The 21,466-nt window shown below is 42.6% G+C and overlaps 1 protein-coding gene across 2 annotated transcripts; it reads right to left on the bottom strand.

Annotated features, from left to right (window-relative positions):
• Positions 1–5,707: 5,707 nt before the first annotated feature.
• Positions 5,708–12,307, bottom strand: LOC123078606 (neutral ceramidase). 2 transcript variants are annotated; one of them, XM_044501171.1, is made up of 10 exons: positions 11,970–12,307; positions 10,788–11,211; positions 10,150–10,358; positions 9,331–9,699; positions 8,969–9,224; positions 8,615–8,885; positions 8,412–8,537; positions 7,841–7,904; positions 7,184–7,353; positions 5,708–6,449 (listed from the first exon to the last, which is right to left on the bottom strand). In XM_044501171.1, the coding sequence occupies exons 2-10, from the start codon at positions 11,132–11,134 to the stop codon at positions 5,904–5,906; spliced, it is 2,358 nt and encodes a 785-aa protein (XP_044357106.1). In that variant the 5' UTR covers positions 11,135–11,211; positions 11,970–12,307; the 3' UTR covers positions 5,708–5,903. The 2 variants fall into 2 exon arrangements, with proteins under 2 accessions (XP_044357106.1, XP_044357107.1); XM_044501172.1 differs by lacking the exon at positions 11,970–12,307 and adding an exon at positions 11,380–11,596.
• Positions 12,308–21,466: the final 9,159 nt, after the last annotated feature.

The raw sequence follows: 21,466 nt of genomic DNA on the forward strand, positions 1-21,466 counted from the left end.
GTGTGAGGCGTAGTACCATATTTAGAGTTTAACGAACATCAACAAGGCATGTTCACACTTTGATCATACCTTTATTACCCAGTTTTTACTATGCACTAGTTTCACCCTTACAAAATTGCATGAGTAGAATTGGGAATTGTAGCATTGCTATGTAGTTCATGAGGTAGGAACCTATGACTTTTGATCATCCGGGAATATTCGTAATGTCATATATTTGTTAGCCATGCTTGTAGACGGGGATTGGTATGTGTGATTCATGCAAGTTGTGAGAGAAATAATAATTATGGGTTAAACTTAAGGTGGAAACATAAGGAATGGTTGGGCACCTGAAGAATCCAGTGCTTGCTCTAGGGATCCCGGAGGACCCGTGAGATCACCCTATGGAATGCCACGTAGGCTCAAAAGGATCATATGATATTTCATGCCTAGAAACTTCGGTGTGCAGCCACAAGCCAATATGGGCTTTGGCATAGTTGACTAAGTTTGTGTGAGCCTTTCCGGGTAGACTAGCAGATGTAGGGAAAAGTAGGTGCACCAGACTATCCAGGGTTAAGGGGAACACATTCAAGAAGACTATGTCTCAATCTTCCGATCATGGAGGTGGTCGAGTCTTGTGGAAAAGTACGCAAACCTCTGCAGAGTGTATAAACTAATCATGATTAGTCGTGTCCCCGGTTATGGACAAATTTGAGTTTCTAGAAGTGAATTATTGGTTGATCTCTTCACTTTATTTAATTAATGAATTGAGTTAATAAGAACTTGCAAATTTTGGGATTGAGTTGGAGGAACCTTCTCAATAATAACATAAACTTGGTAGTAAATAAACTAATTCCTTGTAGGAAAAAAAGTAGCTTTATGCAAAAATTAAACTTTGAGCCTCCACCAGCCAAATTTGAATACATAGATAGAAATTTTCATCATTATTCTAGTGTGACATTGCTAGCATATTCCATGTGCTAACCTACACGGCTGCAACATCTCATGTTGCAAAGTTTTCCGACGAGGATTAAGGTGCGATAGGTCGTTGTTCTGCACTCAATTTTGCCGTGGAGTTGGATGGACTCATTTACCTTCGAAGCTTCCGCAATTATTTTATTTAGATGGCCTTCAGCCATATTTATGTAATAAATACTCTTTTGAGGACCTTCATGTAATTAAGTGTGTGATTGAACTCTGTTATAATTCCTCGAGTACTGTGTGTGTCAGCATATCGATCCTTAATACTCGTCGAAAAACTGAGTGCAGCCGTGTAGGTCAACAAATGGAATATGTTGGCAATGTCACACTATAGAATAATAATGAAAAATACTATCTCTATATGCAAATTTGGCTCGTGGAGGCTCTAAGTTTATTTTTTGCATAAAGCTATTTTTCCCTACAACAAAGGATTTAATTTTATTTAATACCAAGTTTATGCCATTATTGAGAAGGTTCCTCCAACTCAATTCCAAAATTTCCCAAGTTATTAATAACTTAATTCATTAATTAAATAAAGTGATGAGATCAATCAATAATTCACTTCTAGATACTCAAATTTGTCCATAACCGGGGACATAGCTAATCATGATTAGTTTATACACTCTGCAAAGGTTTGCGCACTTTTTCCCACAAGACTCGACCACCTCCATGATCGGAAGATCGAGACACAGTCTTTCTAAATGTGTTCCCCTAACCCTAGATAGGCCGGTACACCTACTTTCCCCTACATTTGCTAGCCTACCCGGAAAGCCTCACACAAACTTACTCAACTATGCCATATCCCATATTGGCTTGTGGCTGCACACAGAAGTTTCTAGGCATGAAATATCATATGATCCCTTTGAGCCTGGGTGGCATTCCGTAGGGTGATCTCACGGGTCCTCCGGGATCCCCTAGGGCAAGCACTGGATTCTCCACGTGCCCAACTATTCCACCCAGTGTTGTGTTAATGTTTCCACCTTAAGGTTAACCTAGAATTATTACTCCCTCTGTTTCTTTTTAGTCTGCATATAAAGTTTGGTCAAAGTCAAGCTTTGTAAAGTTTGACTAACTTTATATTAAAAAAATATCAACATTCACAATATAAAATCAATATTATCAAATGAACCATGAAATGTATTCTCATACTATATAGTTCTAGTATTGTAAATGTTCATATTTTTTATATCAATTTGGTCAAACTTTGTGTAGTTTGACTTATGACCAAATTTTATATGTGGAGTAAAAAGAGGGAGTATTTCTCTCACAACTTGAATGAATCACACATACCAATCCCCATCTACAAGCATGGCTAAGCAATATATGACATAACGAATATTCCTGGGGTGATCAAAGGTCATAGGTTCCTACCTCATGACTACAAAGCAATGCTACAATTCCCACTCCTACTCATGCAAATTTGTAAGGGTGAAACTAATGCGTAGTAAAAACTGGGTATAGAAAAGTATGATCAAAGTGTGAACTTGCCTTGCTGATGTTCATTAAACTCTAAAGATTTGTAGTACTCCGCCTCGCACTTCGGACAATCTAGCGTAAGCAAGCAATAATATACATAAGCATACAAGCAAAGGATCAAAAAGAAAACGAAGAAAAGACTTCGGCAAACTCCAAAATTAACCAAATAAAATTTCTGTACAGAACGTAATTTTAACAGTATTAAATATATGGTTTGGGTTTTAACATAAAGTACACGTCACAAGCTTCGATTTGCAACAAGAATCACCTAAAACGGAGTTACGAAACTCAAGTTATGGCCTAATGAAGTTCGAATACAAATCTGTCCGAATTCAAATTTAAAAACTTTCAAAAATATTTTTAGTTTGGTTCTCTGGATAGAGGGGATTTTTATGAAACCGTAGGAAAAATAATCAACTAAATCGGATCAATAGATTAAAAGATATACTAGAAAGAAGATTGGAAAAGAATCTGAAAAAAAGTAAAACATGAAAGTATTAAATTTCGGCCGACCGTGATTGAGGTGCCACGTGGTGCTGCGTGATTGGCTGTGCATGTTTGCTGCTAGCGGGCGGCCGAATCGTGGCAGCTAGAAATAAAACAAAACCGGCAACCGGTTCGATCTACTGAAGAAAACCGATCTAACTTGAACCAAACGTTTTTTTGTCAATCAGCCACACCTTAAAGCAAGTATTTTCGCAAACAATTTATTAGTAGTAATGACAATGGAGTGAATTGAGTGGTGTATGTTACAATAAAGTAACACAAAGCAGAAATACTCAAGAGTTGCCAAGTATCAAATATCTTAAAGAAAGAAAGCACTGACAAACAACGTAGGCGTGAGGATGCATACCGAGATGTTACATAATAATATCAATTATGTAATAAATTAATTCAAAAGGTGCATCCTCTAGCTCATGGTCTTGAATTATTATAGGCGGGTCTTCCGTGTATAGTTGAACGTGCTTATTTCTAAGAACTTGTCCAACATCTATTGTCCAACCCTCCCATGTCATGCGATTCCTATTGGAAATTAAAGATAATCAAGGTGTCATTCCTAGAAAATGGGAGCAACGTACTCACACTTCATGAATACATATGATCCTAAACTTATAGCTATTCTCATTGATATCGCAGCATGTCACCCTCGACGTCTCCGGTTCCATTCTACAACATGTGCATACAACTTACAGATACACTTTAAACATAAATTGTTCAGATATGAAATCATATTACTCGGTTCCTAGTAATAAGCATCGGGCATAGCAAAGTCATAGCAATATCAATTCTCAAACAATCATCATACTAGGGATCAAACCTTCATCAGGCTTAAGGCTATTACATACTACTTAATTTCCATCCATCCTATGTGCCTACAACAGATTAGTCACACATGGTTGGGAAGAGCATACTGGGGATGATGAAGAAGGGGTTTTACGGAGTTGACAGTGGAGTTTCCCATTTCTGGAGGCACGATTTTGTCTCCAACGGCCCTATGGGATGAAGATCAGTAATTATCTCTACCCCGAGAAAAATTACACAATAAAATGATGGCGATTCTTGAGATATATAAAGGGCAAGGCATCGAAGATACACCTAGGGGGTGGGGTGTCTCGGCTACCTAGGACCACCTAGGCATGGCTCCTTTTCCTCTAACTTTCTTTTGGTCCTAAACCTCCTCTCATATTTTTGTTTTATTTTTTCAACTTAGCTTTTCAGCATAAAAGATAACACCATATAAACTCTACTGAAAACATTGTTAGTCTATATATTTTTAGTTGCAGAGCAAGTTTTGAGGGGATAAACTATGCAAAAGTGTTAAAAAACATAGATACACTCATGACATATCAGAAGAAGCTCACTCGACAAAGTGAAACAACAAAAGAAAACTTTTATGAACACTTGCTTAAGTGCTTAACCAAGATGCAGAAATTTATCAACATGCTTTAGATATAACAATGGTATAAGTATATGCATGCACAAAGCAAGGCTTTAGTGACCATCCTTATATTAGAATAGAATCGTTAATCTTCAAGGAAGTAATAGTGCAATAATATGGAGCATGGCTGGATCGGGATGAATCATAGCACAAGGTAAAAGGAGATGCCTTATCCACATCATAGCATATGAAGTGCGAGTGTAATTTCACTGAATACATAGATGTATTTTCCCCAATAGACTGTTTCCGAAACCGCCATCGTGTCGTTCGCCTGTGAGACTCGGAAGGCGAACAACATGATGGCGATCGGGGTTGGCTGGCATCGTGCCGTGACAATCGTGGCTGGCTGACATTGCTCCCATGGCAGTGGCTTTGGCTGAATGGCGGTCGCTGGAGGATTTTGACCTTCCGATCCAGCGCCAATGGTGATATTGTTCTTGACTAGTCAAGACCTGCGGTTGGCGGTGCAGAGCTATCGATAATTCCTTTGTGGGATAGTGGCGTTGTGCTCCTTCCCGCGTAGGATGGTTCATGGTATGCGTTGCTACGAGCAATGCATGGTGGCGGTCATGTTTTTCCCCTCGTTATGATTTGCTGCCATAGGCGAGGACGGCGGATCTGGTCGCGGCACGTGATGATGTCATCTAACGTAGACTAGCCATCAACTGCCATTTGTCCTTCCTCCCCAAACTTAGGATTTCGGTGGTGACCGTTTCGTTCCAATCAAAGACTTCGCCATGTTGGTGAGCGGCTTGGCTCGTCGGCCTGATCATGCGGGCATGGCCATCTCTCGCCGTTAGGACCGTGCACGTATGCAACTGATGTGATCTCGCAAGTGGATGAGACGTCATAGGATGACTTTCATTAGGTGGTGCTTCTCGAATGCCCGGTCTTCAACTTCAGGTTGAGAATTATAGGTTCGACCCTAATTGGTTATACATGTATATGGTGACGTTCTTTGTGTCATTACTCTCATAAAGGCATTGCTTGAAGTTTACTCGAACTTGTTTTTCAGGGGGAAACCCCATGATCAACTCTTTGATGGTCAACGACGATGCTTGTTGTCATTCCCTTTTTGGAGGTGTCACTTTCAGAAAAAATAATCTCGTCGTACTTGTGTTGTATGACACGGTTGGAGCTGATGGTCACTGTCGTACTACACCATCATACTATCAATCACTGTTTTTATCGCTTTGGTTTTTTTCCCTCTCTCCACCTAGACATAGCTTCGTGATTCTTTGTATGCGTGTATTGTTGATTGTGTGCATCCTAGTTATGTGCTCATTATGATTATATCTATCGATGCTACATTACGCATCAATAAAAAGCGTCATCTGTTGGAAAAACAAGCTATATATTTCCTTATAACTTAACTACTTATAAGCATATAGAGCAGCAGTTTTGTATGATCGGACACTTACAAATTTACACCTCCGGGACGTAAATACAAGGGGGAAATCATGTAGAATAACGGATTACATTCCAAGAAGTAAACTCTGGCAGGTATACCATCAAAAGCATTGTGTATTGCTTAACGCACTGCAAATGCCCGAGAAGTACCTGTAAAATGCTTGATTGACCCTATCAATGGCTTAGAGGCACCAGAATGCCTCAACCTATAAACACCAGAGGCAGCATCCTCAGGAATGGTCCACTCCAGCGTTGCGAAACTTCTTGGACTGAATTTTGAAGGCCTAGACCACTTGAATTGCAATGACCAATCATCATCATCATAGATAGGAATCCAGTCGTTACCATTTAGCTTCTCAACAAGTGCGAAGGTGCCCTCAGTTAGAAGGTCATTCCTTGGACAGGCTGAATAGAATGTAGCATTCACAGTAGTGCCCTTCCTGAAGTTTGAGTTTGCTGCAACGTCCGAGCTAACATCCCCAAAGTGAACACCAGGAGGAGTAGAGTCATACATAACACCTGGCAATAGTCCAATTTGCTTCTCCAACATATCAGGAGGTTGGATGTTTGTGGGGACCTCTTTGTTTTCAACCATAGCTGTGGCAAGTTTCTGAAACTCTTGAATGTATGCACTCAAGGTGTGGGGACCGTACAATGTTGATGCACCCTGCAAAACATGTTTATGCCAATGAATTATTCATGCATTGATACATATGCTGAGTGGGTCTATTTTATGTGTTTGATGGGTTCAGGTTAAAGATACATCAGATCTTTAGCAACGAAGCATCAATGAAAGCCAACTGGTATAAATGTGGAGTTTCTAGCAAAAAACCGGATATAATTTTTCTTTAGTTTGCACTACAAAAATGGATGGGGCTGAAACAAGTTCTGACATTGCAGGACATCTTCAAATCATGACACTTGATTCTAGTGCAGCCTTGCAAGCAAATCAAAGAGGAATAATCAGCATTCTAACCATGGATTAAAATCGCGGGAGAAATGATTTCGCGGCGGCCTCCCCCAGCAGCTATAGCGGCCGCCATAGCGGGCAATAGCGGCAAATGGCGGAAAATTTTCTGGTGGGAGAGATGATTTCTGGAGGGTTTTGCCGATTTTTTAGCCATTTAGAGGGATATGTTGAGGTTTTCGCGGCAACAGCCATAGCTTAGCGGCAAGGCTCCCAGGCAGCTATAGCGCAGCTATCGCGGCTATTTCGCGGGCTATTTTAATCTATGATTCTAACACATCTCTACCGAGTAGAGATGTATGATTTAGGTAGAGATGTATGATTTAGCCATATCAGTTAATCCCATAAAACCCAGTAACTCTGTAAGAATATGCCAGAAAAGAATAACTATGAAAAGAAAAAAAATTATGCAACATCTGTTTTGTTGGATATACCTCGTATCTTTGGATCTGGTATTCTTCAAATGTTGTGACATACTGAGAATATGTGTTTGTCAGCCCCGCAAGAACAACATGAATATTTGTACCAAAATCACCATTGCTGCCACTTATCAGTACATTTTTTACAGCATCGCGTAGCCGCCTGCCGGCCATTGTCGTGAATTCTGTACCAAAACATAACAAAAGAATTAGGAGTGCTGGCGCGCATTGTTGCTGAGTATTTGCCTTGCTAGCCCTATATCCCAAGCAATTGCCCACCTAACTCTTGCCCCACAAGGCTCTGCGTTTGGCACAGCTAAAACACTTTGCTATGTAAAGCAAACTCGCTATATGGGCAAGTTCTTCATTTTGTTATGTTGTGGACTTGTGGTCCACTAAGTAGTTCCTAATAATTACTATATACTATTTTCAGTAAAGTTATATTAAGACACAAAATACACATTAAGTGGGCCATCTTTTCATTGCCTAGCAAAGCAAAATGGGAAAATGATGCAGACATGCATGTTGCAGCTGCTGTTGAGAAAAAAAAAACGGTAACACAAACATTTTACAGCATGAGCATGGCATTATCATAGCATATCTCAATAGATCAAAGAACCACATGCACTTCTAACTTGACAGACATCCTAGGATTGACGAATTGTAGTATACCTCCAGGAACACACAAGATAACCAGCTGACCAATTCTTATGATCTGGATGGGAAGTATCGCAGGCTGCAAAAGATTACAAAAATCAATACAAGACCAGCAAATAAAAATTGTGTTAATTCAGTAAGTTGTTTCTAGTAAGAGATCATCTTTTTTGGAAGTTAGCAGGCGAGCTGCAAAGTTAACTGATCAGGGGTAAATCTAGTTAGAAATCGTGGTTCTGATTTGAATATTGTGAAGCTTAGGAACAACAGGTGCTTTGCAGTTAACAAATGAAGACTGAACATGAAGATATATGATGGCTACACTTTAAGCTCTTGAACTAAGTAACTCCCATGAGAAAATAAATAAATCAAATTGGTTAAAGAAAAGTAAGGAATGTGACATTCGCATATATTACACGGAACTATATCTTATATATCAGCCTATACAGTGCTGGTTCGATGTACCAGCAATATAGGTCCTTATCATGGCGGCGTTAGTTTCAACTATCAAGTGAAATAACAATTAAGACGTTCCAGAGGAAGCAAAGCAACAAGCCTGCTTATGATTACTGAAAAAAGCAAGTCATACCGCCCAATCATATGGTTCCTTCATTTCACCAGTGTCCAGCAATATTGGTTTTGGAGCTTGGCACTCAACTTGCTCTTTCCCTGGTGTCTTTAGCAAGTTCCTCACTAATCTCCAGAAAGGGTTTCCCTGATAAGACGAGCTTCGCAGTCAATGAATAGCACATCATCAAATTCTGAAGAATATATTTAATTGATATACTGAACCTTGTCATCTCCTTGTTTGAAATCAAAAGCTCCAGGGCCATCTGTGGTTCCAGCAGCAAATGCAAATCCCATGGCTGCTGGGCATGTTTTCACCACCTGCGGACCGCCCGTACTTGTAGAAACACTAACTTTGAGTTGAGAGAAATCTAAGTAGGTGTGTCGATAGTCAATTTTTCCTTGTATTTCTTCAGAAGCTGAATTAAAGAGATCTACAGCCTTCAGAAATTGCCTATTCCCAATTATGCGGGTACTTTCAAACTCATCAGGATATCTGCAAGACAGCAAAATTTCATTTATACCTAATAGTGGCTTATGTGTACGGAAGGTTAATAAATTGTTATGCATGATGAATACCCTGGGCCTCGTCCATAGCAAAGTTCGTTCTTCCCATTACATGTGCTGTGATTGAAGTCACAAGGAAGATGGGTATCTATGCAAAACGTCCCCAGGACATTTGGACTAACATCTCCACAGTTTGACTGGCAAAACGCGGAAACAAATTTCGCATTGTTTTCTTGAGAACTTCTAATGCGTCTAGTGATATTTGAACCTGCCAACCGTCTTCCACCCGATGCCTCGTAGGATGATGCCAATTGCATTAAGTCGTCAGCTGAACAAAAGCAATGGAGAAAATAATCAGGTTTATGCACAACCTAATATGTTTCATTCCAATACACTATATAAACAATGCAAGAATCATGTAGCATGTAACATACTTATCTCATCCGGTTCTGGTATTATTGTAGAGACTCTTCTCGGAAGTACAGATGTCATGTGCAAAAATCCAAGATCATCAGAACTTGCAACACCTGTCTGCTTTGGAAGGCCATTCTTTTCAGCCCAGTCTTCCATGAAACGTGCAGCTGCTCCTTTGTTATCACCACTTATCAAAGAATTTGTGCGACTCATTGATGTTCCGTGAGTCGCAAACCAATTAAAACTTCCAACTGGACCCGATTCATCATCTACAAACTTAACAAGGGTCATTTCTTTATCAACATTGTATTTGTATTTGCTTCTCTCTTCAGCAGGGTTATTCAGGTATGCGCTCGGGCTGCGATTCACACCAGCATCAAGAAGGTCACCTGAAAATCAAGCTTCAGAGATTGATAACGAAATCTTTGCAACAGCTAAATCTAAGATTAGCCAGCATCACAAGACCACACAGAGAGAAAAACGCAGGCAGCATACGGGGAATAGAACATGCAAAATTATACTCTGGGGCATTTATTACTCCCTCCGTCCCAAAATAAATGTCTGAACTTTGTACTTGGTTTAGTACAAAGTTGTACTAAGTTTGAGACACTTATTTTGGGACGGAGGGAGTATTATATAGCTGCAGTAGCGAGAAATAAGATTGTAGCCAGACTTCAAGGAACATCTAAAGACCAAACTGAAACTAAATGACATTATAGAGTGAAGTGGATGACACTCCAAATACTACCCATCGAATGTATTTTAATTAGATGTGTGAGATCAAGATAAATGGTAGTTTGGTAACACATTAGTCCAAGACAGTGCAAATAGTTTCATACCTTTATTCACATAGATCTTCCCAGGATGGAGGTTGTTATGAGCTTCAACAATGCTTTTCTCAATCCCATCGACAATTACATCAAATGACTGACGAACAAACCCAAGAGAAGTGACAATATAGACTACATACTGCAGATAACCTCCAGGCCCAGCATGGGTATGGATCCCACTGATAGCCACGTTATTCTCATTATAAAGATCACCATACCTGCCAAATTGAGGTTTGCCAAGTCAACCCAACTTTATGAGCATGCAAGGCAGAATCTACAGTTTTATTGAGAAGTAGACCAAGCAGATTACAGTATAAGACCTCAAATAAAGTCACTGAGTCACTTTGTACAGTATGTATGTGCAATGTGAAATGGCTAAAGTGGCACTGCCTCAGTTCAATAATCTAAATAATGTGCAGAACAATATCAGCAGTTAATGGTGGCTTAACATAATCAAGAAAATAAATCGGGTACAAGTAAGAAGATAACTTCATAATGAACTAATATTTCAAGAGAGATAAATGAGCCAAGGATGATGTAACCAGGCAACCTTAAGCACACTCTAGGAAGAGACATCACACAGAGAGTTGAAACCTACATTTCAGGATTTTCTGATAAGTAAAAATACAATAGAAGTGAGCTCTTACCTTGCTTTTAGCCTTTCGAGCACCTTTATATTCACAAGCTGTGATGCCATGCAAGCATCCAGATTCACAAAGACAACACGCTTTCCATTAGGCTCAGCAACAATAAACGCGCGTGACTTTAGCCTGAAGTGAATTCCTGATGCAATCTGCTCAGTATTTGCATATCCCATCATGTTAACATCTGCTGCGGGCCCTGTTATGTCATAGCTCCCCATGCCGACCAAATATGGAGAGTCGGAGAGCACCGGGCTGCAATTCTGAAGGACGAGAAGTAAAAGAAGACATAGCCATATCCTGAACGAACCAAAACCACGGACTTGATAGAGCAAGCAAGATGATGCCTCCATCAGGAACCAGGGGAATGGAGTTGTTGATCAACTCATGCAAGTCCAAAATCTCCAGAGAAGAACAGATTAAGTGTACACTGCAAAAGAGAAGAGAGCCTGTTACAAAATAGGCGAACATTCTATCATAATGATGCAAGGGGAAATGGTGTAAACTGTCCAAGAAGGGCTTCTAATAAAATAAATAAACAGTGGCAACACAATTTCACTGTGTTCCTTTACATGAACACATTATGAGCAGGCGAGACCTATTGAGCATGAAGAAACTTATGTTGACTGACATATGGATTCCTCGACATTGTCACGGCAGAAGCTACAAGAGCATGGCACACATATAGTAGGGCAGATCGTAGGATAATTACACCATTTAAACTTGCTTCTAAATCACCAGGTCGACGACGCACCCTATTAAATCCATGAAATGGGGATTGCCTACCAACGCGACCGCACGTCAAGGCCGCGTCTCTCACAAGACAAGCAACCCCCTGTAACGTCCAAACTAAGCCAAATCCCACAAGCAAAGCCGCAGCAAAGCGACACGGGTTGCGGCCACTCTCTCACCAAACAAGCAACACTTTCAGTGTGACAGTCTGGGGCACTGGCAGGAACGCCAAGACAAAATCACAACCCAACCCAACCCAACCCAACCCAACCGGAGCACAAAATTAACCTCAAATCCGCAGGAACCACACTCAAACCCTGGCACAATTACGCAATATAAAGCCTGATCCAGCGAAACGCGTCCAATTAGCCACACGTCGGCAGATAAAAAAGAAACGAACAAGCGACGCGACCTGGCTGGAAGGAAGGGGGAGGAGGCCTGAGCAAGCGAACTCACCATGCGAATGGCGAATCTCAACTGGGAAGTGGGAACCCCGGCGGCTTCAGTTGCTGCTGCTGCGCTGGCTGGTCGCCTCCGTCGCCGTTTATTTATTAAACCCACGCCAAGCGCAGACGAGACGCGACGCGATCGATTGGGAACTCCAAGAGCAGGGTGCCACTGCCTTGTAGTCGTGGCTCACTGGATAAGAGGAGTTTACTAATACTACTAGTAGTAGTAGTACCAAGGCGCTGTCGATCAAATCTGGTGAGCGGTGAGGGAGACAGGCGGAATGAGAAGGAGGATGCAGTGGAGACAGGGGCGGAGTGGCGAAGACGGCGACGGACAGGGTGTGGCGTCCAAGCCACGGCTCGGAAAGGGCGGGCCGGTAGATGCGCGGTGGGGTATACTGGTACTATGGTGATGGTGGGGGAGGCCCGAAGGAAAGTGCGGCTCCGGCCACCGGCTTTGCGCTTTTTCGCGTGACCACCTGACCGGGTTTTACCGGCGGTTCACACCTGAACTTATTGTTGAAGAAATTTGTATAGAAGCTGGTAGATGGCCACATCTGAAGCTGTTGCAACATGCCGTATCCGTCGATCTGTAGTTGTCATCGTCTGGCAGATCTGGTAGGTAGATCTGACTCATATGGTCCATCCCATCGTTTGGCAGACGATAGAATGCTTTACTAAATGAAGCCGGAGTTCGGAACTAGGAGGCATTAATGGGTGTCTTGTACGGGTTTATGGTCTCATGAATTCGGTCCGTTTGGTAGGCAGGTCTGGACAAGACAAAGACGCCTGGGTACGGCCACATGTACAGCTGGGCCGATTTTTTTTAGAACCACCATTCAAGGCAATTTATTCAAAGTTTTGCGGACAACATCAGACTGCACAACGGCAGTCAAAAAAAGCATGAATTACATCAACAGATTCTACAGTCAATCCACTGACTAAAGCTTTCTTAGCACATGTATGAGCTACCTCCTTGGCGCCTCTTCAAGCGTAGGTAATATCGAATTCTTGCAAGTTTGAGAGAAGTAACTGGATCTCTCTAAGTATATGGCCTTCATTGGACCTAAACGAACCATCCTTCCATTCACCCCGGATTATCTAACAATCTGTTTCAATGAGGACTTTCTGCCATCCCTTTTGTATCGCGAGAGAGGCTGCCAGGCTCTCTAAGTGCTAGCAGTTCACTGAGACAGGGATCGTCACACTTTGAAATTTGCACATTCTTCTAGCTAAAAACTGCCCAGTGTGGTTCCCGACAACAACACCCGCTCCCGAACACAACTCTACTGCATCCACCGCTCCATCGGTGTTAATTTTCACCCAGCCTACATATTGTGGGTTCCAACCTTCTCTTGGTTTTTGCACTACAACTGCACTTGTTGGAATATCAAGTGCATGGATCATCTCTTGAATAAGCACCATCAAACGAATCGGCTGAAACTTGATCTCATCATGAGTATACTTATTCCGGCTACTCCAAATGGCCCACATTACTGAGACGGCTATCGCCGCTCGTTACTTGCTGCAGAACATCGGGTCTAGAATATCGCTAGCCCACGTCACCAGATGTAGATTAGGCATTGGGCCGAAATCATTGTTCTGACCCTTTTGACAACGTTTAGCACAATCTGACCCTAGTTCCAAAAAAATCATGATCTGGCATTTTTTTCTATTGTCATAGTAACTACCTACCGCCACGGTCCTTGGTGGCAGCAGGTGATGCGGTTTGAAGCTACGTCGGTATTTCCCCAAAGAGGAAGGGATGATGCAGCACAGCAGCGGTAGGTATTTCCTTCGGATGTGAAACCAAGGTTATCGAACCAAACAACACAACGTAAACAACACCTGCACACAAATAACAACTTCTCGCAACCCGACGTGTAAAAGGGGTTGTCAATCCCTTTCGAGTAGCGGGGCCCCAAGATGGGCAAACGGACGTGAATAAAATTGTAGTAGATTGATAGATAGAACGCCAAATAAAATAAATAAGAATAAAACGCAGCAAGATATTTTTGTATTTTTGGTTTAATAGATCTGAAAATAAAAGCAAAGGAAAATAGATCGTGAAGGCAAATAATATGAGAAAGAGATCCGGGGGCCGTAGGTTTCACTAGTGGCTTCTCTCGAGAAAAATAGCAAACGGTGGGTGAACAAATTACTGTTGGGCAATTGATAGAACTTCAAATAATCATGATGATATCCAGGCAATGATCATTACATAGGCATCACGTCCAAGATTAGTTGACCGACTCCTGCCTGCATCTACTACTATTACTTCACACATCGACCGCTATCCATCATGCATCTAGTGTATTAAGTTCATGGAGAAACGGAGTAATACAATATGAACGATGACATGATGTAGACAAGATCTATCTATGTAGAGATAGACCCCATCATTTTATCCTTAGTAGCAACGATACATACGTGTCAGTTCCCCTTCTGTCACTGGGATCAAGCACCGTAAGATCGAACCCACTACAAAGCACCTCTTTCCATTGCAAGATAAATTGATCAAGTCGGCCAAACAAAACTCAAATATCGAAGAAGAAATACGAGGCTATAAGCAATCATGCATAAAAGAGATCAAAGAAACTCAAATACTTTCATGGATATAAAAAGATAGATCTGATCATAAAATCAAAGTTCATCAATCCCAACAAACACACCGCAAAAAGAGTTACATCATATGGATCTCCAAGAGACCATTGTATTGAGAATTTAGCGAGAGAGAGAGAGAGGAAGCCATCTAGCTATTAACTACGGACCCGAAGGTCTACAAAGAACTACTCACGCATCATCGGAGAGGCACCAATGGAGGTGGTGAACCCCATCCGAGATGGAGTCTAGATTGGATCCGGTGGTTCTGGACTCTGTGGCGGCTGAAATTGATTTTCGTCGACGCTTTTAGGGTTTCTGAAATATTGGGGTATTTAGAGAGCAAAGAGGCAGTCCGGGGGGCACCCGAGGTGGGCACAACCCACCAGGGCGCGCCTGGGCCTCCTGGCGCGCCCTGGTGGGTTGTCTCTCATCGGAGCACCCCCAGGCGCAGCCTTGGCCCATTAGGTGTCTTCTGGTCCATAAAAAATCTCCGTAAAGTTTCGTTGCATTTGAACTTCATTTGATATTGATTTCCTGCGATGTAAAAAACATGCAGAAAACAGCAACTGACACTTGGCACTATGTCAATAGGTTAGTACCAGAAAATGATATAAAATGACTATAAAATGGTTATAAAACGTCCAAGATTGATAATATAACAGCACGGAACAATAAAAAATTATAGATACGTTGGAGACGTATGTCAGGACCCCGATTCCAAATCACATCGATCTAGCCGGTAACACCTCATATCACTTTGCGGCCTCACGCATGGTATTCCCACGGGTGTCGCCTTACCATGGCCCGGGACCGTTTGCGCCTGTTGGCTCATGTATATGATAGTGTCGCTAGCATCCATATGACAGAGAACCCGGGCCGACATGACTAGTCGTGAACCCAAAGTGGCACCAACTTACGGGGGCAGGCATACATGAATCAACATCGAGCATGTCGGTCAGCAGCGTGCGAATCCGGGCTGTAGCACTGGGCTAACAGGACTCCGGTGAACCGGGCTGAAGCAGGCTAGGCAGGACTCCGGATGTCACCGCGTGACATTTCCCCGAAGGGACAGACACAGGAACGAAGTGAATCACATGCCGGCTAGTCAAGTGTTCCGGAGCAGTAGTGCTGGGCTAGCAGGACTCCGGTGAACCGGGCTGTAGCGGACTACTATGGCTCATGGAAGCACAAGACTACATTTCCCCATAAGAGAGGCTACCAAGGATAAACAACTAGGTTGTCGGATCCCACACATACCAAGAATTTCAGTCATACACACAATATGCTCGATATGTGTAAATAGAACATGGCATCACAGCATAACTCTACGACTCAAGTATTATTCATTACGCTCCGAGGAGCCAAGATATTACAAACATGGGTCTCATGACCCAACATTCAGAGCATACAAGTGTTGGGGAACGTAGCAGAAATTCAAAATTTTCTACGCATCACCAAGATCAATCTATGGAGTAAGTAGCAACGAGAGAGAGGGGAGTGCATCTTCATACCCTTGAAGATCACAATGCGGAAGCGTTGCAAGAACGCGGTCGGTGGAGTCATACACGAAGCGATTCAGATCGCGGCCGAATCCGATCTAAGCACCGAACAACGGTGCCTCCGCGTTCAACACACGTGCAGCCCGGTGACGTCTCCCGCGCCTTGATCCAGCAAGGGAGAGGGAGAGGTTGGGGAAGACTCCGTCCAGCAGCAGCATGACGGCGTGGTGGTGGTGGAGGAGCGTGGCACTCCAGCAGGGCTTCGCCAAGCACTGCGAGAGACGAGGAGGAAGAGGGGTAGGGCTGCGCCAAGAGAGAGGGAGACTCGTGTGTATGGCAGCCCCAAAACCCCCACTATATATAGGGGAAGGGGAGGGGCTGCGCCCCCATCTAGGGTTCCCCCCCTAGGGGTGGCGGCCAGCCCTAGATGCATCTGGGGGGGCGGCCAGAGGGGGAGAGAGGGGGGCGCACCCTAGGTGGGCCTTAGGCCCATCTAAGCCTAGGGTTTTCCCCCTTCCCCCCTTCCCTGCACCTTGGGCCTCTTGTGGGAGGTGCACCAGCCCACCTAGGGGCTTGTCCCTTCCCACACTTGGCCCACGCAGGCCTCCGGGGTTGGTGGCCTCTCCCGGTGGACCCCCGAACCCTTCAGGTGGTCCCGGTACGTTACCGATAATGCCCAGAACACTTCCGGTGTCCAAAACGGGACTTCCCATATATAAATCTTTACCTCCGGACCATTCTGGAACTCCTCGTGACGTCCTGGATCTCATCCGAGACTCCGAACAACATTCGGTAACCACGTACATCTATTCCCTATAACCCTAGCGTCATCGAACCTTAAGTGTGTAGACCCTACGGGTTCGGGAATCATGCAGACATGACCGAGACATCTCTTTGGACAATAACCAACAGCGGGATCTGGATACCCATGTTGGCCCCCACATGTTCCACGATGATCTCATCGGATGAACCACGATGTCGGGGATACAATCAATCCCGTATACAATTCCCTTTGTCAATCAGTATGTTACTTTCCCGAGATTCGGTCGTCGGTATCCCAATACCTCGTTCAATCTCGTTACCGGCAAGTCACTTTACTCGTTCCGTAATGCATGATCCCGTGACTAACTAGTTAGTCACATTGAGCTCATTATGATGATGCATTACCGAGTGGGCCCAGAGATACCTCTCCGTCATACGGAGTGACAAATCCCAGTCTCGATTCGTGCCAACCCAAGAGACACTTTCGGAGATACCTGTAGTGTACCTTTATAGCCACCCAGTTACGTTGTGACGTTTGGTACACCCAAAGCATTCCTACGGTATCCGGGAGTTGCACAATCTCATGGTCTAAGGAAATGATACTTGACATTAGAAAAGCTCTTAGCAAACGAACTACACGATCTTGTGCTATGCTTAGGATTGGGTCTTGTCCATCACATCATTCTCCTAATGATGTGATCCCGTTATCAATGACATCCAATGTCCATGGTTAGGAAACCATAACCATCTATTGATCAACGAGCTAGTCAACTAGAGGCTCACTAGGGACATGTTGTGGTCTATGTATTCACACATGTATTACGGTTTCCAGTTAATACAATTATAGCATGGACAATAGACAATTATCATGAACAAGGAAATATAATAATAACCATTCTATTATTGCCTCTAGGGCATATTTCCAACAGTCTCCCACTTGCACTAGAGTCAATAATCTAGTTCACATCACTATGTGATTGCAATGAATCCAACACCCATGGTGTTTTATCATATCTCGCTTGTGAGAGAGGTTATTAGTCAACGGGTCTGAACCTTTCAGATCCGTGTGTGCTTTACAAATCTCTATGTCATCTCCTAGATGCAGCTACCACGCGCTATATGGAACTATTCCAAATAACTGCTCTACTATACGAATCCGGTCTACTACTCAGAGTCATCCAGATTAGTGTCAAAGTTTGCATCGGCGTAACCCTTTACGACGAACTCTTTTACCACCTCCATAATCGAGAAAATTTCCTTAGTCCACTAGTTACGAAGGATAACCTTGACCGCTGTCCTATGATCCATTCCTGGATCACTCTTGTACCCCTTGACTGACTCATGGCAAGGCACACTTCAGGTGCGGTACACATCATAGCATACTGTAGAGCCTACGTCTAAAGCATAGGGGACGACCTTCGTCCTTTCTCTCTCTTCTGCCGTGGTCGGGTATTGAGTCTTACTCAATACTCGCACCTTATAACACAGCCAATAACTCCTTCTTTGCCGATCTATTTTGAACTCCTTCAAAATCTTGTCACGGTATGTATTCATTTGAAAGTACTATTAAGCGCTTTGATCTATCCTTATAGATCTTGATGCTCAATGTTCAAGTAGCTTAATACAGGTTTTCCATTGAAAAACACTTTTTCAAACAACCCTATATGCTTTCCAGATATTCTACATCATTTCCGATCAACAATATCTCAACAACATATACTCATCAGAAATTCTATAGTGCTCCCACTCACTTCTTTGGAAATACAAGTTTCTCATAAACTTTGTATAAACCCAAAATCTTTGATCATCTCATCAAAGCGCATATTCCAACTCCGAGATGCTTACTCCAGTCCTTAGAAGGATCGCTGGAGCATTGAATACTTGTTAGCATCTTTCAGGATTGACAAAACCTTCTGGTTGTATCACATACAACCTTTCCTCAAGAAAATCGTCGAGGAAACAATGTTTTGACATCCTATCTGCAAGATTTCATAAATAATGCAGTAACTGCTAATATAACTCCAACAGACTCTTAGCATCGCTACGAGTGAGAAAGTCTCATCGTAGTCAACTCCTTGAACTTGTCAGAAAACATCTTAACGACAAGTCGAGCTTTCTTAATGGTGATACTTACCATCATTGTCTGTTTTCCCTTTTAAAATCCATCTGTACCCAACAACCCTACGACCATCAAGTAGTCCTTCCAAAGTCTATACTTTGTTTTCATACATGGATCCTCTCGGATTTTATGGCCTCGAGCCATTCGTCGGAATCCTGGCCCACCATCGCTTCTCCATAGCTCATAGGTTCATCGTTGTCCAACAACATGACTTCCAAGACAGGATTACCGTACCACTATGAAGTAGTACGCATCCTTGTCGACCTACGAGGTTTGGTAGTGACTTGATCTGAAGTTTCATGATCACTATCATCAGCTTCCACTTCAATTGGTGTAGGCGCCACAGGAACAACTTCCTGTGCCCTGCTGCACACTAGTTGAAGTGACGGTTCAATAACCTCATCAAGTCTCCACCATCCTCCCACTCAATTCTTTTGAGAGAAACTTTTCCTCGAGAAAGGACCCGATTCTAGAAACAATCCCTTTTGCTTCCAGATCTGAGACAGGAGGCATACCCAACTGTTTTTGGGTGTCCTATGAAGATGCATTTATCCGCTTTGGGTTCGAGCTTATTAGCCTGAAACTTTTTCACATAAGCATCGCAGCCCCAAACTCTTAATAAACGACAGCTTAGGTTTCTCTAAACCATATTTCATACGGTGTCATCTCAACGGAATTACGTGGTGCCCTATTAAAGTGAATGCGGTTGTCTCTAATGCCTAACCCATAAACGATAGTGGTAATTCGATAAGAGACGTCATGGTATGCACCATATCCAATAGGGTGCATTTATGATGTTCGGACACACCATCACACTATGGTGTTCCAGGCGGTATTAGTTGTGAAACAATTTCCACAATGTCTTAATTGTGTACCAAACTCGTAACTCAGATATTCATCTCTATGATCATATCATAGACATCTTATCCTCTTGTCACGACGATCTTCTACTTCACTCTGAAATTACTTCAGACTTGTATTTCATCAAGTAAATATACTTAGAATCTACTCAAATCATCTGTGAAGTAAGAGCATACTGATATTCACTGCGTGCCTCAGCACTCATTGGATTGCACACATCAAATGTATTACTTCCAACAAGTTGCTCTTTTGTTCCATCTCACTGAAAATGAGGCCTTTCAGTCATCTTGCCCATGTGGTATGATTTGCATGTCTCAAGTGATTCAAAATCAAGTGAGTCCAAACGATTCATCTGCATGGAGTTTCTTCATGCATATATACCAATAGACATGGTTCGCATGTCTCAATCTTTTCAAAAACGAGTGAGTCCAAAGATCCATCTACATGGAGCTTCTTCATGCGTTTTATACCAATATGACTCAAATGGCAGTGCCACAAGTATGTGGTACTATCATTACTATCTTATATCTTTTGGCATGATCATGTGTATCACTACGATCGAGATTCAATAAACCATTCATTTTAGGTGCAAGACCATTGAAGGTATTATTCAAATAAACAGAGTAACCATTATTCTCCTTAAATGAATAACCATATTGCGATAAACATAATCCAATCATGTCAATGCTCAATGCAAACACCAAATAACAATTATTTAGGTTTAACACCAATCTCGATGGTAGAGGGAGCATGCGATGCTTGATCACATCAACCTTGGAAACACTTCCAACACATATCGTCATCTCACCTTTAGTTAGTCTCCATTTATTCCGTAGCTTTTTATTTCGAGTTACCAACACTTAGCAACCGAACCGGTATCTAATACCCTGGTGCTACTAGGAGTACTAGTAAAATACACATTAATATAATGTATATTCAATATACTTCTGTCGACCTTACCAGCCTTCTCATCTACCAAGTATCTAGGGTAGTTCTGCTTCAGTGACCGTTCCCCTCATTACAGAAGCACTTAGTCTCGGGTTTGGGTTCTACCTTGGGTTTCTTCACTAGAGCAGCAACTGATTTACCGTTTCATGAAGTATCCCTTCTTGCCCTTGCCCTTCTTGAAACTAGTGGTTTTACTAACCATCAACAATTGATGCTCCTACTTGATTTCTACTTTCGCGGTGTCAAACATCGCGAATAGCTCAAGGATCATCATATCTATCCCTGATATGTTATAGTTCATCACGAAGCTCTAGTAGCTTGGTGGCAGTGACTTTGGAGAACCATCACTATCTCATCTGGAAGACAACTCCCACTCGATTCAAGCGATTGTAGTACTCAGACAATCCGAGCACATGCTCAACGATTGAGCTCTTCTCCCTTCGTTTGTAGGCTTAAGAAACTTGTCAGAGGTCTCACACCTCTTGACGTGGGCACGAGCCTAAAATCCCAATTTCAGCTCTTGGAACATCTCATATGTTCAGCGACGTTTCAAAATGTCTTCGGTGCCTCAATTCTAAACCGTTTAACATTACGCACTGAACTATCACGTAGTCATCAAAACGTGTATGTCAGATGTTCGCAACATCCACAAACGACACTCGAGGTTCAGCACACCGAGTGGTGCATTAAGGACATAAGCCTTCTATGCAG

The sequence above is a fragment of the Triticum aestivum genome, chromosome 3D (assembly GCF_018294505.1).
Source record: "Triticum aestivum cultivar Chinese Spring chromosome 3D, IWGSC CS RefSeq v2.1, whole genome shotgun sequence".
Classification (NCBI taxonomy): domain Eukaryota; kingdom Viridiplantae; phylum Streptophyta; class Magnoliopsida; order Poales; family Poaceae; genus Triticum; species Triticum aestivum.